The following is a 17,028-nucleotide window of genomic DNA, read 5'->3' as shown; positions in this document are numbered from 1 at the left end:
CAGAATGTGTGAGGATATTGGGTGTTTGAGTTCAGAATTTGGGATACAGCTCTGATGTCTGGACAGCCCCCTCCACAGATCTCTTTGCTTTGAGTGTACAACACAGAACAGAATCACCCCATCTTGGATCGGGGGCCCCCAGCCCCTGAGACAAAGATTCAAGCACAAGTAGTGTATCAGGGAGGTGACCCCCTAGGCAGATTGATAGGGCAGTGGGGAAGTGAGCCAGGGAAGGCAGTTAATGAGCTGGCTGCTGGGCATTGGGGCTCCATCCCACTAGGGACCTCTGGGAGAGTCTGTGGAACACACTCAAAAGTGGTGCCACCCGAAGGGTGAAGAAGTCGTGGCATTAATTACCGTTTCCATGTCTCATTGGTTAGGGACTGTTCTAGAGATGCTAACTTCCCATCCCATCCCACCTCTCCTGCCTGTCAAGGCTCCCCAGGCAAAGAGGCACAGGTGCCTGCCCCAGGAAGCTAGAGGTGTGTATGGGAAGGATGCAGGTGATGTGGGCCACCTGCCAACACCTGCTACAGCCCCTGTCCAGCATCCATAGGTGCTCTGTTCAAATATTCTACATGGGGGCTCCCAGGCTGGGCCATCCCTGGTGTAGGACCATGAAATCCCCCATCCCCAGGATCTTGACGACACCAAGCTGAATTGCCAGGGCTCAGTCCTGGAGTCCAGTCCTCAGCCTCAGGGGTCTAGGCTCCTCCTCTCCTCGGAGTTTATGCAATCAGGACAAGAGGAACAGGACTAGACTCAAGAACAGAGACAGAAGCCCTGTGCCAGGCTCCTGGATGTGCACTAAACACATGTCCCCTCTTTAATGCTCATGACCACCCAATGGTGTGTCCCCACTTAACAGAACGGGAAACTGAGGCTCTCAGGGGGAAGAGAGGAAGTCTCTGGCTCACGGCCACACAGGGAGCAAGTAGCTGAAGCCCAGTCCCCACTGATGTAAGCAGACATGGGAACTGATTTTTGTGGGTAGCTGAAAAGTTCAGGCTGCAAGCATTGTTGAACCCAAGGGCACACATGGTATCTCCATCTCTCAGTTCTCTCCACTAGTTTGGCTTCTTCTCTAGTGGTAGCCAGAGTGCCCCCTCAAAGCCTTCAAGCACACAACCCACCAATTCAGCAGCCAATAAGACAGTCATTCTTCCTTCCCTTACTGTTCCAAGTCAAGCAAAGTCCCAAAGCCGGCTCCCCTGGCCAGTGTCACCTGCTTCCCTGGCGGCTGCAGTCAGCCCTACCTGAACCCTGTGTACTGAAAATGGGGGAGGAGTGGGTCTCCAAAGAAAACCAGGGGGGCTGTCACCAGAAGGGGGAATGAACACGGAGAGAGGGGGGCAGGAAGCAGCAGATTCCGAGAGACTCCAGGTTCAGGGAAAAACCAGAATGCAAACCCATCTGTACTGTTTCCACACCAAGTCTCTGTCCCCAGTCAAGGAAGAGCCATCGTCTCCCTGGAGTCACCGCACAGGGCGGGCCGAGTCTTGGCAATACTGGCCCAACTGACTGGGTAATGGAACAAATCTGTGCCATTCATTCATTCATTCATTCATTCAAAATTGAGTGTCTGCTTTGAGTCAGTTCCTGGTCAAACAGCAGGACTAAGTGAAGAAGACAGGTGAAAATCCCTGTCCCCGTGGCCGACATTCCAATGGAGGAGATCAACAGTCAACAAAAGCACTAGATAAAATATGTAATAGGTCATATAAAAAAATATGTAATAGGTCAGATGGTGATTAAGTGCTAAGGAGAAAACTAAAGTAGGCAAAGGGACAGGGGATACAATTTCATTAGGGTGGTTGAGGAAGGCATCAGGGAGACAATTATGTCATTATGTGGTAATTATGTGATTATAGTAAATTGTAGTGAGGTAAAAAGCCACAGGACCCCTACTAGAGTAGTGCTGTCCCAGACAGATATAATGCGAGGCACAAATATAATTTTATTATTACTTTTTAAAGGAGATAGAAGTTTACTGAATATACCACAACGGAGCAGCAGACAGGACAGCAAAAGAGAGGCTGTCTGCCAAGAGGTGGTGGTGAGGGGCTATAGTTATAGGGTGAAGTGAGAAAGTATGGGAATGTATGGAATTTTTCCCTCTTTGGTAATTGTGCCTGGTTGAGGGTAGTCCATTGGTCAGTGAGGACCTATGATTATTTCCAGGTGGGTCACTTAATGAGCCTTTTTGCATTCAGCTTGGTGGCCACTGTGGGCCTTTTTGCCTTGTCAAGTTTCCAGTGCTCAAGCCTGTTGCCTAAAAGCAGCCTCTACATACACCCCCCTGCCCCCCAGATCTGGCATATGGGTGGTGGGCTCATCTTTAGTAGCTGCTTTAATTTTAAATTTTCTAGTAAACAGGTGGTACCTGGGTGGCTCAGTCAGTTAAGCGTCTGCCTTTGGCTCAGACCATGATCTGAGGGTCCTGGGATTGAGCCCCGCATCAGGCTCCCTGCTCGGTGGGGAGTCTGCTTCTCCCTCTGCCCCTCCCCTCCTGCTTGTGTTTGCTCACTCTCAAATAAATAAATAAAATCTTTAAAAAAATAATAGTAATTCTGTTAAATAGTAATTCTAGTAAATAGTAGAAACAGGTAAAATTAATTATAACCTAATTTTTATTCTATTTAACCCTATATACCCAAAATATTATCACTTCAATATGTAATCAATCTAAAAATGTGATATTTTACAATTCTTTTTTCTTACTAAGTCTTTGAAATCTGGTGTATATTTTATTTTTTTTTAATATTTATTTATTTATTTGAAAGAGAGCATGAGTGGGAGGGGCAGAGGGAGAGAGAGAGAGAATTTCAAGCAGACTCCATGCTGAGCACAGAGCCCAAATGGCCTCAATCTCACAACCCTGAGATCATGACCTGAACCAAAACCAAGAGTTGGACGCTCAACCAACTGAGCCACCCAGGCACCCCTGGTGTGTGTTTTATACTTTAGAGCACATCTCAATTCAAATGCTTTTCAAATGAAATGTAATCCTACAAAAATAAAGTTGTGATTAATGGAAAAAATGTTTTACACTGCTTGTTTTAAAATTTAAATTACTTAAATTTATAAAATTTTGGGGCTCCTGGGTGGCTCAGTTGGTTGATTGCCCACCTCTTGGTTTCAGCTGAAGTCATGATCTTGCGGTTATGGGAATGACCCCAGGTCGGGCTCTGCGCTCAAAGGCTCTGTGCTCAGAGCGGAGTCTGCTTCAGATTCTCTCCCTGTCTCTCCTGCTCACTCTCTCTCTCAAATAAATACGATCTTTAAAAAACATTTATAAACTTTTTAAAGATTCCTTAGTCCCTAATCACATTTTTATAAAGTTTATTTAAGTAATAATCTCTACACCCAACATGGGGCTTGAACTCATGACCCCAAGATTAAGAGTCACATGCTCTTCCAACTGAGCCAGTTAGGTAGCCCCCAATCACATTTCAAATACTCAAATCTCAGGTTGCTCCCTGTTACCATACTGGACAGTGGCAGACCCAGAGGAAGAGCATTCCAGGTAGAGGGGGAAAGTGCAAAGGCCCTGAGGTAGAAGTGTGCCTGGCAAGAGGGAAGTCCAATATGGCTGGAGCATGAGTGGTGGAGGGGGAACATGGAAGGAGGTGAGGTGAGAGAGGTGATGGGGCCAGATCAGGCAAGGCCTTGTGGACCAGGGTGAGGACTTCTGATCTGAGTTAGGCTGGGGACCAATAGAGTTTGTTTTCCCAACTTCAATTCTGATACTTTTTGAGCTTGTACAAAAGGAGATGGGACAGCATTGCAAGTTCTCCTAGACTCATCACCAGCTCCAGTCATTATCAACTCAGAGCTAATCCCATTTAATCCTCCCAGGCACTCACTCCCCTCTCCCTAGATTACTTTGAAGCCAATCCTAGACATCCTATCCTTTCACTCATGAGCAATTCATGGAGTATCTCCAGATCAGAACTGTTTTAAAATCGAATCACAATACTTTAACGCTGTCAAGAAAATCCTAGTCATTCCTCCACATCATTCATGTCCAGGATTGTCCAATGCTTACTGAGGGAGAGAGCTCAGCAAGAGTGGTGGTAACGTGGGGCACCTAGCTGGCTCAGTCCGTAGAGTATGTGACTCTTAATCTTGGGTTTTTAAGTTTGAGTAGCAATTACTTAAAAAAAAAAAAAAGTGGTGATAACTTGCTGATGTGGCTACTGGCTCCTCATCAGGTACTGTGAGTTTCCCAGATGTCCTAAGGCCCCACTAGATCACCTCATGCACCTGGTCACTGGCTTGGCCCCTTGGGACAGCTGCATTTGTGACCCAAAACAAGAACATATTCTAGTGAACTGTCATTCCCAATTGGGTGGAGATCAGAATCTGTAAGGGAGACCAGATATTATTTTCCCAAAGGTCAAAAATCCAGAAATGTAAGTTTAATTGCTTGCTATATCTGTGAAGCTATGCATAGAATTTTTAAAGGGGCGCCTGAGTGACTCAGTCAGTTAAGCATCTGCCTTGGGCTCAGGTCATGATCTTGGGGTCCTGGAATTAAGCTCCCTGCTCAATGAGGAGTCTGCTTATCCCTCTACTTCTGCACCACTACCACCCACCCCCCTTGTGCTCTCTCTCCCAAATACATAAAATCCTTTAAAAAAATTTTATAAAGTCTCGAAAATACAGGCTTTACTGTTTTCGAGTTTCTTATAAAAATGTGCCCAGTGTGTAAAGATCTCTGGTGCCCAAATATAAATGACCACTGACTTTTTGGGTTTTTTAACTTTGTTTCACATTACTGAAAAGTTTTAAGACTAGTACCACAAATTCCCATAGGCCCCTTTACCCAGACTCAACAAATGGTAACATTTTACCCCATGTGCTTCACCATTCACACTCTTGCTAATATAGTTATATATGTGCATACATTCTGAAGCCATTTGAGAGTAGACTGTAGACATGATAAGCCTTACTCCTAAATACTTTGGGTATAGTTCTTAAGAACAAGGGCATTCTCTTACACTAGAGTAGTTATCAGAATCTGGAAATTCAACTACTCCATTCAATTCTGTTACTAACCCACAATACATACTACAAATTACTCCAAGCCCCGTGAGTCCTTTACAGCAATTTTCTTAGGTCAGGAGATTCCTGTTTGACAGGGCCAGGGGGGTGAGAAGTACTGATCCTGTGCCTTAGCAGACTAAAAATCACAACACAAACGCAGAGATCAACCATGTGTAAATATTGGTGCACTCTGAGCCAAGGACTTGGGGGAGGTTTATTTGGGACAAGATCCCACAAGACAGGAGTCAGGGAGTAGGGAGAGTGAGACAGGCTAGGGGGCATGCCAAAAACGGTGCTTATGTTGTGGTAACCGCTGTGGGCAACTGGGGCTCAGTCCCATAGGGGACCTCTGAGGCACCCTGTGGAACAGACATTGTAATTGTCCCACCAGACAACAGGCAGGCTGGTGCACTCATTCAGTGACTGCTGTCCCCCGACAGGCTGAGAAGTGCCCCCGAGGGTGTTAACCCATGTACCATAACTCCCAGAAAGCCCTCATGCAAAGGAGCAGACGCAGAGGCTCAGGGCAGGAAGCTGGCCGTCTCCTGGGAACCCTTTTCTTCAGCTCCAAGTGGACCCAAGCAGGGGACAGGGTCACGGAGTTGGGGTACCATCTGCTGCCACGCCACGTATTTAATCCACTGTATCCTAAGAGCCATATAAGGCAGGCCCTATTATGATGGCCATTTCACAGATAAGGATATTGCGGAACAAAGAGGTTAAATCACAGGCCCATGATCATATAATTAGTAATTACTATGTTGGGAGTTAGGATCCAAAACCAGGCACAGCATTTCCACAGTCCATGCTCTTCATCACCAATGACCTACAACCTCCTCCCTCAAATCAGGCCCTCCCCTCCCTCATTCTCTCTACCACACGAACTCTATTCATCTGTAATGCCTGGGTGGAATGTCTCCCCTCCTGACCTAGGTTGTCCAGCCTCAGCAGGAACTTGCTCACTGCCTACAGTCCTGCCAGAAACTACCATTCTGGAGCTTCTAAGGACTCAAATTCTTGAAGCCAGGAGTGAGCAAAAGGGAGAGGTCAGTGCTATGGGGCTGGATGAGTAGGCCCCCACAGCCAATTTTAAGACTTTGGCTTTTATTGAGATGGAGTGAGGCCAGGATTAACAGGAACACCTTGATGGAGGGGAAAAAAAAAAAAAGCAAAAACAAAAAACAACTGAGGCTGAAGAGAGCTGAGCAACTTAAGATAGCTGAAGTAGAAGCCATGTGTACAAGCCACATAGCCTGTGCTCTGGGGCACTCCAGGGCCCAGCTGGAATCCTGCATTTCTCCCCTTTGCCCCCCACCAGGCCTTTGCCCACACTGGTCTTCCCGCTTAGAAGCCTAACCCTACCATCCGGTAAACTCCTTATCATTCTTCAAATTTCAACTCCACTTTTTAACTCTTTGTGCACCTGCATGGGTATTAGGGCAGAGTCATGTTTCCCTTCTTCTATCCTCTCTTTGTCGGAGGTCTGGGCTCCTTTCCTAAGGCTGTCCTCCTCTTCCCAACAGCATTTGCGAATTCATCTGCTTTCCACTTATGTAACCGACATGGGTGCAAATACAGTTCAGTGCTGCAAAATGCAGTACCCCAGAGAATGTCTAGGGAAGTTCAATACATGGATATGGGAGGAGGTATGCCTGGGGTCTATGGGTCCATCTCTCCTTCCCGACCCCTGGGCTTTGCTGACAAAAATCCTCACCTGTAGCCGAGGCTGGAGTCTTTAGCCATGTTTGAGGTCCCCAGTACTGCCTCAGGGGTTACCAGCCAGGCCTCCTCAGCTCCACCATTTTCTCTTCTACCTCACTACCTTCTATGAAGGAGTCAACTGGGGTTTCTTTGGCGTCAAATCAGGGTGGGTCCCAAGGATCTGCCCAGGTTTAAGAACTAGGCTGTTTCAACCAATCTGCTAGTCTAGAGGGCTCCAGCGTGGAAGAGACCTCCTAGAGGGTCACTTCTTGGTGTGTGAGGGCCTTTTCAAAAATCCCCAAACATGCAAAATCTTTAAGACCACCAACAGGGAAGTAATCACATCCCCAATTTTATTCCTTTTGTTCAACAGTCCTGGGAGAAGGGCGCAGGAGTCAGGGTTCCCCCTTAGAATCATCAAGTACAGGTCTTGAGGGGTCTTTAGTTGATCAGATGGGGTAAGATACCCCAGCCCCTTCCTCCCAGGTCCTAGTCTGCCGCAATTAATGGGAAGAAAGTTTTCCGAAGGGGGGATTCGGGGCTTCTCACCATCAGGATATCTTCCCAAACTTCTCAGCAAAAAGTCTGCTCTTCTCAGAGTTAAATACAAGACAGGGGAGCCCAGGGTCAAGAGAAGGGTGTCTCTTTCTGTCCGATGGCGGGCGTCCTGGTTCCCCATGCTTTCGGGTAAGTAGCTCTCAGCTAGACACAGTTCAGCCAGCCGGCAACCAAGCCACCCCAAATCCTCACGGGGAGAGTTCGACCCGTTATCATGGATCGGGCAAGGTCGGGCATCTCTCAGCATCCATCCTGGGGGTCTCCAGGACCCCACGTTGCTAGGAGGGCTCTCCGATTCCCCCAATTCATCCAGCTCGTCTTCTCAAGACATCTCACCCTCTATCAGGCGGGTTCCTCGGACCCCCCACGCAGTCGGGCGGGCCCTCGGTTCCCCTGTGCTACCGGGTGAGCTCCTCTGCCTGTCACCGCCCATCGGTAGTGGTCTCTGGTGTCCCCATGCTATCGAACGTATTCCTCGGACCATCACCATTGTCAGGCTGGGTCCCTGCGGCCCCCGCGCCTCTGGACTCCTCGGTTGGACCCCGCGGGCGCACGAAGGCACCCATGGCCGTGGCGTGGCCGGAGCGCAGCAGCTGCAGCTGGCGCCGCCCGCGGCGGTACAGGTACTCGATACGCAGCACGTCGGAGCGTGGCAAGGAGGCGTGTTGCCGGAACTCGGCCCGCACCCGCGCCTCGGCGCCCGGCTTCCCGCGGCCGGCGCGCAGCAGCTCACGGTACAAGCTCAAAACTTGCCTCTGCAGCCGGCTGGGCCGGCTCATGGTAGCAGCTAGGCCGCGGGCACACGCAGGCAATGTCCCACGAACAGTCGCGCAGCGGCACCTTTGAAGTGGCTGTGCAAGGCAACGGGAACTTCCGGCCCGCGCACTCCAAAACTTCCGCCTCCTGCTTTGTTGTCCCATTGGCTGTCGATGCAATTACGTCACAATGTTGCGGCTCAGGGGCGGAGCTGCTGCTTCACAGGCCTGCGGGACAAGGAGGCTGTGTCCTTGAGAGGACTGCAGGTCTCGGAACACGGTGCGGGGAGGGGGGGGGGCGGCGCAGGCGCTCCCATTCAGATTTTGGGTCGGAAGGGGACAGGATCCCGACCTAACTCCTGGGGTCCTGGGAGACGGGGGAACTAGAGGTTGGGACCTTTGTGTCCCCCTGGTCGTGGGGGTACTGGGAAGAAGATATAGGCACAAGCAGGTTTGGTCATAAGTTATTTATTAAAACAATCTCGGGGAGGTCCGTGGGCTCCTATCCCTAGGGCAGGTGTGCACAGGGAGGTCCCAGGCATGGGGACACAGAGAAGGACGGCGTCAGGTGGTGAAGTGTTGTGTCATGGCTGGAATAACAAGCTTCTCAGTGCTGTGGAAAGACCATTAGAGACGGGGTGTGAGATCCAAGTGCCCAAAGGCAGCCTGGGGCGCACAGAGTTGCGTTGATCGCGCCCTCTGCCGATATGAGTCAAGTACGGGGGCAGGAGAAGGGAAGGTCCTGACCAGTTGTTGAAGCCCCGAGCCCGGCACGCCTGGAACACATCGGTTAGGCTGGCACCCCGGAGTCCTCCTGGGAGTATCAGGTCGTCGGCCGCAATTCCGTTGTAGTCCCCGCAGGCTGCTCGTAGGCGTCCTCGGAGCGCGGGGGAGGCCCGTAGGGCCACGGCCCCCTCGGGCCCCACCAGCACTCGCAGGGTGGGGGACCGCTCGATGACAACCCGGGAGCCCTCAGCCCAGCGTGCGACCACGCCCCTGCATACTTGGGCTGGAAGCCGCGCCAGTTGTCCGTTCACCTGCAGAGAGGAGAGGCGGATCAGGAGCGGGGATTAGGGTTTGAATCCCAAGGTGCGGCTCAGAAACCACTGTGAATCCTGCCGCGTGTCTCTATCAGAAACGCATATCCAGGTCTTCGCTAGAGGAATAAGGTCTGGGATTTGCTTTAAAATCCTCCAGCACGAACAAAGCAAAAAGAGTGGGAGGAAAAGATGAAAGCAAGAATGGCAAAATATTTCTAACTGTAACAGGGTTTCATTAACACCACTCTCTACTGTGAGGCTTGAAATTTTCCAAAATAAACTCTTTCCTAAAAGGGAGCTCTAGAGAACAAAGAGCCTTTGGAACCTGTCGCATCTCTCTCACCTGTGTCTTCATAATCTAATAACTGTTTACACATACTCTGTGCCAGGCACTATTCCAAGTGCTCTAATATGTGGTTATTTATTTTATAAGAATGTATGACAATATATTGCAGTATATGATGCAATTGGTATCTTATATTGTGACCTAATTTATATTATTGTATGTAATTAATGATATTAAAGTATTTAGATGATATTAAATTCTAACACTCTGACAAGGTAGATCAGTACTATATGCCTATATCCCTCTTTTCTTTTACTCATTAGGAAACTGAGGCCCAGAGAAGTAACATAGCTTGCTTAGGTTCACATAGCTGGTAAGTGGCAGGGCCAGTTTTGAACCAAAGGGGTCTGATTTCATGACCTGTGTTCTTAACCATTCTCCTATATGTAATCTCTCCATTAATAATATAAAATCGGTTCCAAGAGCAATCACAGCTTTTTAAAAAGGGGTTTAGGTTTATTTACTTGTAAGTAATCTCCACACCCAACATGGGGCTCAAACTCATGACCTCAAGATCAAGAGTTTCAAGCTCTTCTGACTGAGCCACCCAGGAGCCCCAAAGAGCAGTCACAGCTTCTACTTACTGAGCCCTTAGTATATGCCACCCACTTTGCTGGAATCCTCACAGCTACCCTATGTGGTGAGTATTATTATTATCACCACTTTTTGTGGGTGAGCAAACTGAGGTATAGACAGGTTGAGTCACTCACTTGCCCATAGTTACATTAGGAGTTTAGAAGACACACAGGGTCTCTTGACCATTTAACCAAAGCTCTGGCTTAGCTTACCCACCAGCTTGTGGCAGATACCCCGGCTGTTCTCTTGCTGGACCATCCTCCCACTTACAGTTGGCCTCCACCGCACAGCTGTGTTCTTTTTCTCAGCATGGGGTTTCAGGTTTGTTTTCCTCTTAATAAATACTATCCACTTTGCCTGCCCAGATTCCAATTCTGCTGTTCCCCTGCTTCCGTGTTCCTTAGGAGAGCCAGGTGTCCTCCACCCTGGCATCTCTCTCTGCTGGATTTCCAAGCTCTCCTTATCTGGCTTCTTCCCATCAGCATTTGAACATCCCTGAGTTTCTCCCATCACAAAATCCTAGTAGTAAATCAGTTCTACGATGCCCTTGCCCTCTGCCTCTTCCTGGCTTAGCTCTATTCTCCTCTGTTTGACAAGGGGAGTTTGCATGTACAACTTGTCAAGAGATGTGTCTATTCCTGCTATTCCTCAAACCTGCAATCCAGGAGCTGCCCCCACTGCTGTGATTTCCTTTTTTTTTTTTTAAGATTTTATTTATTTATTCATGAGGGACAGAGAGAGGGGCAGAGGCATAGGGAGAAGCAGGCTCCCCACTGAGTAGGGAGCCCGATGTGGGACTCGATCCCAGGACCCCGGGATCATGACCTGAGCCCAAGGCAGACACTTAACCAAATGAGCCGCCCAGGCATCCCCCTGCTGTGAGTTCTCAAGTCACTAACAACCTCCTTGGCCCTAAGTCGAAGGCATTTAGTGGGCTATTTTAAACTCAGTAGCTGATTTTTACCACTATTCCCCAAATATGGTCCCTCCTTTTCCCTGGCCTTGTTCTTCAACACTCCTCCCTGCTGTCTTCCCCAGCTTAACATCAGATCTCACTCATTTGTCACTTTCTCCAGAAAGCCTTCACTGGTCTTCTAAACTGAGGGTACCTCCTCTGGACTTCCACTGTTTCCCTGTGCTTCCCCCATTCCAGCCCTGATCACTCTGCCTAGGCCTCCTCTATTAGAGCTCTGATCACTCAAATCAGCTGGAGTTAGTGGGTCCTGAGAAGTCCAAGGTGAAGTTTCTGTGGGGTCTAGCGGGTCATGGGAGATCAGGACAAGGACATTTAGCCAATGGAGGTCAATGTGAGATCAGGGTGATGGGACAGTTCTATGTTAAAAGGCTATGGAAGGCCAATGAGGGATCAAAAGGCCCCAGGGATCAGTGCCAGGTTACAAAAGAGTCTTGGTTAGAATTGAGGAAGTCCCTTACCCATATTTCCTGATTGGTTCCCACAGCTGCACAGCCATCCCTGAAGCCGATGATCACTCGTGGTTTGAGAGCAGTGCAGCCAGGACAGGGCAGGAAGTCAGCAATGACATGGAACCAGTCAGGATCCTCAGGCCTGGAACCCACCAATGTGGCTAGCTCATAGGCACAGGACATAACAGGCATGGGTGTGAGTCCACTGAAGCCATCAAAAGTGGTGAAGAGGCCCCCCGGCTCTAGGTGGCACGTAGCACCCTCCCCAGCTTCACAGTACCGCACACCCCCATCCAAGACGCAGCCTGTGCCCTGTGGGCAGGAAAAGGGCCGGCACTGGAGGCCTTGACCACGCAAGCACATACAGCGTTCCTGGCAGCCAGGTAGGAGCAGTGCCTCCCCAACCTGCAGAGACAGAAAGACTCAAAATTGGATTCAAAAAACTCATGAGTATCAACAAACAACAAAGGGTATGTGTAAAACATATCATGAACCACTAAGTTCCCTCATATATAAAGAGTTCCTAAAAATTTAAAAAGAGACCAATAAGTCAATATGAAAACATGGGCAGAGGCTATTCAGAAAGTTAATAGGAAAAGAAATATGAATGTTTCTTAGGCGTTTGAAAAGATGCTCAACCTCCTAATAAGACAATACAAGTTAAAAATCCATTGAGATATTTTTTTCTCTATGAGATGCGCAAAAATAAAAACGTTTGATGAGTTCTCCAGTTGTCTCTCCAAATATCTATTAACGATATTTTTTGAATTAGGATCTAACCAAGCTTTGTGTACTGCCTTTGGCTATTGTGGTTTTTAAGTCTCTTTTAACCTAGGACAACACCCCTTGCTTTTCGTCGGTGTGTGAAAAGCCTTAAGAGCTCTCTGCAAATGTTGATGTGTGGCTAGTGTCAGGGCTGGTGTGCAGTGGACGTGCAATGGCAGATGCATCAGCTCTTATGCCGTGTTCCTCCCGGTGTGGGCATCTCTTCATTTCCAGGCTTGGTCTGGGTTTTAAACATTCATGTTTTTACCTATCCAGTGGCCACCAATCTCCAAGACAACTATGTCAGCCATCTTGGGGCTCCTTTCTTTACTTCTGAATGGACTCCAAGAGCTGCAAAACCTTTAAGAGAGCACTTTGCCTGCTGAGGGTCCATCCATGGTCTTCTGGCAACAGCCTTCCACTTTTTTCGGGGAACTAGCCCCACTTTCAGTCTGTGGGGTTTCCCAGGTGGTATACCTACTCTCTGGCTTCAGCTCTGGGCACATGCCCCAGGCCTGGCCAATCAGAGACAAATCAGAGCACCCCATCTCCTGGCTTCTGTGATTGGCTTAGGGATGGGCAAATGACCTAACTGGAACAATAGGAGTCAGCACTTAGACTTCTGCTGTAACTATTGAGAGAGAAGGCTGTCTTCCCACTGAGATGGCTAAATGTACTTAATAAACTGGGAGCAGGAGACCACCATGCCCTACATACAGAAGTGGTTGGAGAATGAGGCTATGCATGTCTTCAAATATCCATTCTCCATTTCTTTCCCAGAATTAGAATTTATAGCTGCACTCACGGCCACCCAGCTAAAGATACATCTTCCAGCCTCCTCTGCAGCCAGATGGGGTCCTTCTGTGAAGTTCTGGCCAATGGGATATGAACAGAAGTGATGTGTCCTACTTCTGGGTTATGCCCTTATAGAGAGGAGGACTGACCTCCCTGTCCCCTGTTTTCCTGGCCAACTTGTATGAATGTAGATATGGTGGGGAGCAGATGATTGCAATACCACAGGGGAGGCAGAACCACATGATAGAAGAAGCCTGTGTCCCTGACTTGGAGGAACCAAACTGGTTATTCTTGGACTGTTCATTAGAGAAATAAGCTTCTATCGAGTTTAAGCCACAGCAATTTTGAGCCTCTGTTGTAGCATTTGGACCTAGAGCCTACTTCATATAGAAGCCAACACAGAAAAAGGAAAAAGGAAAAAGCAGGGATGAAAGACAGAAAGAAACTTGAGTCCTAGTGACATCATTTAAGCCCCTGAATCCAGCCATACCTGAAGGCCTCAAATTTAAACACTTAGAGGTAGATATATCCTTGTTGTATTTAAGATACTTGGCATCATTTTCTGTCATTTACAACTGCAAATGCTGACCTATATATAGTGTGGTCCAGGAAACATCTTATGATGAGATATGGGAAACTTTGCACACACCCGCCCATGCCAGGGGACCTCTCTTACAGGGATGTAGCGTCCACTGTGAAAGCAGCCGCAGTGCTCCTGAGACACACAGTCTGTGCCATCAAAAATGAGTCCAGGGTCACACTCACAGCCCTCATAGCATTGGGTAGAACAGTGTGCAGGGCTGGTAGGCTGGACACAGCCCCCATCACAGGTCCGTGCGCAGATGCTGTAGTGGCTTCGGGGTGGACAAGTCAGGGCTGCAGGTGGACGGCAAGGGCCACTGCTTAGGATTCAAGTTTCCCTCTCCAATCCTGTTGTCTCTTGCCCCAGTCAGGCTAGCTTCCCATTGATATTTCCCAACCTTCACATCTTTGCAATTACAGTTCTCTTTCCCTTGGATGCCCTTCCCCCCCCCCCCTACTTAGCCAATTCCATCTATGTCCGGGCTTCTGTGATCCCCATCAAGAGGGGCTCTTCCTGCTGCCTGCAACCTGCCCCAGATGCATTCCAGACCCAGCCAGGGCACTCACGGCAAAGCTTGGGGCCCCTCCAGAGCTTCACAGGGATTCCAGCTTCCTGACAGGCTGCAGTATAGGCTGTGAGGGCATCACAGAGACCAGGGTGCTGGCCATGGGTATGACATCTGTCTTGTAGGCATATCCTGAGGAAAGGCTTGGCACTGATATGGCCCAGGCAGCGGCCAAAGGGACCATCTGGTGCCTGTAGAAGTCTACACAGTTTGGAAGCATTCACGATCTGGGCAAGTTGCGTGGGGCAGCTGATGCTAAAGTCAAGATTGGGCTGGGGCAGTGGGCAGGGGTTAGTGACCAGGCCCTTGGGCCATGATCTTTGGTCTAGAGGCAGGTCAAGAGGGCCAAGTTTGCCACCAAAGGCCCCACAGATCCCCACCAGCTGGCCGTGGAAGGTGGAAGGCACAGTTAGGTGCACCTGGCTGCCCCAGTCATACATGAGATGTACCCCACAGGCCGTGTACACCACCACATAGCGGCCCTCCACTGTGGCCCAGGCCCTGCCCTCTGCCAATACCCAGGGCAGCCGGCAGTGCTCACCATCCACCTGTGGAGGAGGAAAGGGGTCAGGATTGGGGCTGTGAAGGCTGAGCCTGCTCGCGTGCCATTTCCCTGACCTTTGCACTTCACATTCCCTCTGCCTGGTTTGCTCCTTCCCAGATATCCACGTGGACCCCTCCCTTACCTCCTTCAGATCTTGACTCAAATGTTACTTTCTCAGTGGGGTCTTCCTCATCACCTTATTTAGAATTCTAAACCTCGTTACTCTGTTCTTGTACTCTTTCTCTTCCTTGTTTTATTTTGCTTTATACCCATCACCGGATGTACTACTTATTTTACTTATTTATTAACTTATCATTTGTTTCCCTGGAGGAATGTGAGCTTTCCCTGGAGGAATGTGAGCTCTCCCAGGACTTGCTCACCATCAAATCCTCCAGGGCTTTCCTGGACCACAGAGAGACTCTCCATATAATTTACTGAAATAATACTGAATGGTTGATTGTCTGCGATTCTGGATAGGAGGTGATAATGCATACCTAACAGATACGCTTCAGTGAGCCGTTACTGTATTCCAGGCAATGCTTCTACCTTGTCACATACTTGCACCGTCTCTTAAGCCTTGAGGGGCAGACACGCCCATTTTACATATGGTGGGGGACACTGAGGCACTTCCAGGAGGAAGAGGGCGGGGAGTGGGCCCAGTCCAGAAGACGCATACCGTGATGACGCCGGCAAGGGTGCGGTCTAGCTGCAGGTAGTGCCCGGAGATGTTGAGGCGCAGGCTGAGCAGCCCCGTGCCATCGAGGGCCGCGTCTAGGCTGAAGGGACAGGGCCCCTGGCTTGCAGCGCGAGCCAGCACGTGGAGGCAGCGCTCAGAAGGGAAGGACGCTGGCGAGGGCAGCGTGAGCACGCGGCCATCGAAGGCGAGCACGTGCGCGGGCCCGGCGAGGGCGCAGTGGTTGCGGCCTGCCGGCAGGCACTTCCTCTCACCTCCGTGCAGGCCGCACACTCGCCCGCGCCGGCACGGCCGCGGCGCGCACGTCACCGCGCCGCCGGGGCCGCAGCGGCAGCGGCGCGCGCAGCCGGGCCCGGGGTACCACACGGCCGCCAAAGCGCGGTAGCGGCCGGCGCGGAAGCAGCCGCACTTGGCCGCCGGCACGCAGGCGGCGCCGCTTAGCACGAAGCCGGCGTCGCACACGCAGTCCTCGCAGCAGCGGCTGCCGCTGGCGTCGCGACCGGAGCAGCTCTGTCTGCCCGCGCACGTGGCTGGGCAGCACGGGCCGCACAGCTCGTAGTGCGAGTGCGGCGGACACCGCAAGGCTGGGGAGAGCCGCGGGGGTGGGAGGGTCAGAGCGACGGGAAAGACATAGAGGGATGCGGGGAAGAAATCGCGAGGGCCAGAGAAAGGGGTAAGCCGGAAGAGAGGAACAGACGAGAAGATGGAGACGGAGGATGGGGGGCCGGGGGCGGGGGAGAGCAACACGGCGGGGAGAGAGAACGGGGAACACAGAACGGAAACACGAGGTAGAGACAGGCACAGAGAAGCAGCGGCGAGAGAGAGAGACAGTGAGAATGAGACAGGCACAAAAGACAGAGAGATCTCGTTAATTAACTGCTTCCCCTCCAGGTCTAACTCCTTGGCAAGTCCCGCCTGGCTCCACCCACCCAGTCCTTAACTTCACCATCGGTCCTCCCGCGTCCGTCCTCTGGTGTCCCAAAGCTCTTCCGAGCTTCACCCGCTATGTCTGCTAAGCCCTGCGCACTCACGGCAGAAGTCAGGCGTCCTCCAGGGCCGCAGGTGCACGCCTAGAGCCTGACAGGCGATGGTGAAGGCGGCCAGGGCTCGGCAGACGATGTGACGAGCGCCGTAGTGGCGACACACGTCTTCCAGGCAGTTGTCCATAAACGGGAGTGGGTCCAGCGCGGCGTAGCATGGCCCGAAGGGACCCTCAGCTGCCCCCAGCAGCCCGCAATACGCGTCTCCAGCGAATTGAATGCGTTTGGCCACTGGGCACGGGCCGGGACAGAGAGGCCCGCAGAATGGGCCACAGCCCGGCACTTCTGCCACCTTCCAGGTGTCGGGCACCTGCACGGTGGGGCTGCTGGGGCCGTATTGGCCACAGAGTCCACAGAGATAGGGTCCATAGGGCCTCCGCAGCGTTACACGTGCGAGGCTGTCCCAGTCGTAGGTCAGGGAGAGGCCGAAGTCCGTTTCTACGCAGAGCTGGCGGCCTTGGTAGTAGGCACGGAGGCAGTGGCCGTGAAAGAAGGGCAGCGATTCCAGAATTCCGTCCACCTACAGGAAGGACATGCAGGTGGTGAGATCAGCGGGGAAGAGATATAGTGCTGTCAGGAGAAATTCTTGGAA

At 50.7% G+C, this 17,028-nt stretch overlaps 2 protein-coding genes across 2 annotated transcripts; both read right to left on the bottom strand.

Moving 5' to 3' along the window:
• Window positions 1-7,086: 7,086 nt before the first annotated feature.
• On the bottom strand, window positions 7,087-8,200 carry SDHAF1 (succinate dehydrogenase complex assembly factor 1). The gene has a single exon (XM_045799970.2). It carries the CDS (start codon window positions 8,085-8,087, stop codon window positions 7,731-7,733), a length of 357 nt encoding a protein of 118 aa, XP_045655926.1. The 5' UTR covers window positions 8,088-8,200; the 3' UTR covers window positions 7,087-7,730.
• A 134-nt stretch (window positions 8,201-8,334) lies between these two features.
• On the bottom strand, window positions 8,335-15,685 carry LOC123793907 (IgGFc-binding protein-like). Its single transcript, XM_045799969.2, has 5 exons — window positions 14,160-15,685; window positions 13,687-13,886; window positions 11,460-11,855; window positions 8,811-9,100; window positions 8,335-8,676 (listed from the first exon to the last, which is right to left on the bottom strand). Exons 1-5 carry the CDS (start codon window positions 14,596-14,598, stop codon window positions 8,628-8,630), a joined length of 1,374 nt encoding a protein of 457 aa, XP_045655925.1. The 5' UTR covers window positions 14,599-15,685; the 3' UTR covers window positions 8,335-8,627.
• Window positions 15,686-17,028: the final 1,343 nt, after the last annotated feature.

Source organism: Ursus americanus, chromosome 21 (assembly GCF_024610735.1).
Source record: "Ursus americanus isolate L20-20 chromosome 21, mUrsAme1.1.p, whole genome shotgun sequence".
In the NCBI taxonomy this organism is placed as follows: domain Eukaryota; kingdom Metazoa; phylum Chordata; class Mammalia; order Carnivora; family Ursidae; genus Ursus; species Ursus americanus.
The sequence above is the reverse complement of the archived record's forward strand: the minus strand, read 5'-3'. Positions and strand labels throughout refer to the sequence as shown.

Bases quoted from the DNA above. Each gene is read 5' to 3' on its own strand.
- SDHAF1 (XM_045799970.2), bottom strand. From the start codon at position 8,087: ATGAGCCGGCCCAGCCGGCTGCAGAGGCAAGTTTTGAGCTTGTACCGT.
- LOC123793907 (XM_045799969.2), bottom strand. From the start codon at position 14,598: ATGTATGACTGGGGCAGCCAGGTGCACCTAACTGTGCCTTCCACCTTC. The intron at 9,101-11,459 runs GTAAGGGACTTC...TCCTCTCTGCAG, and splicing joins GAACCAATCAGGAAATATGG to GTGAACGGACAACTGGCGCG. The intron at 8,677-8,810 runs GTCAGGACCTTC...GTCTTTCCACAG, and splicing joins GCTCGGGGCTTCAACAACTG to CACTGAGAAGCTTGTTATTC.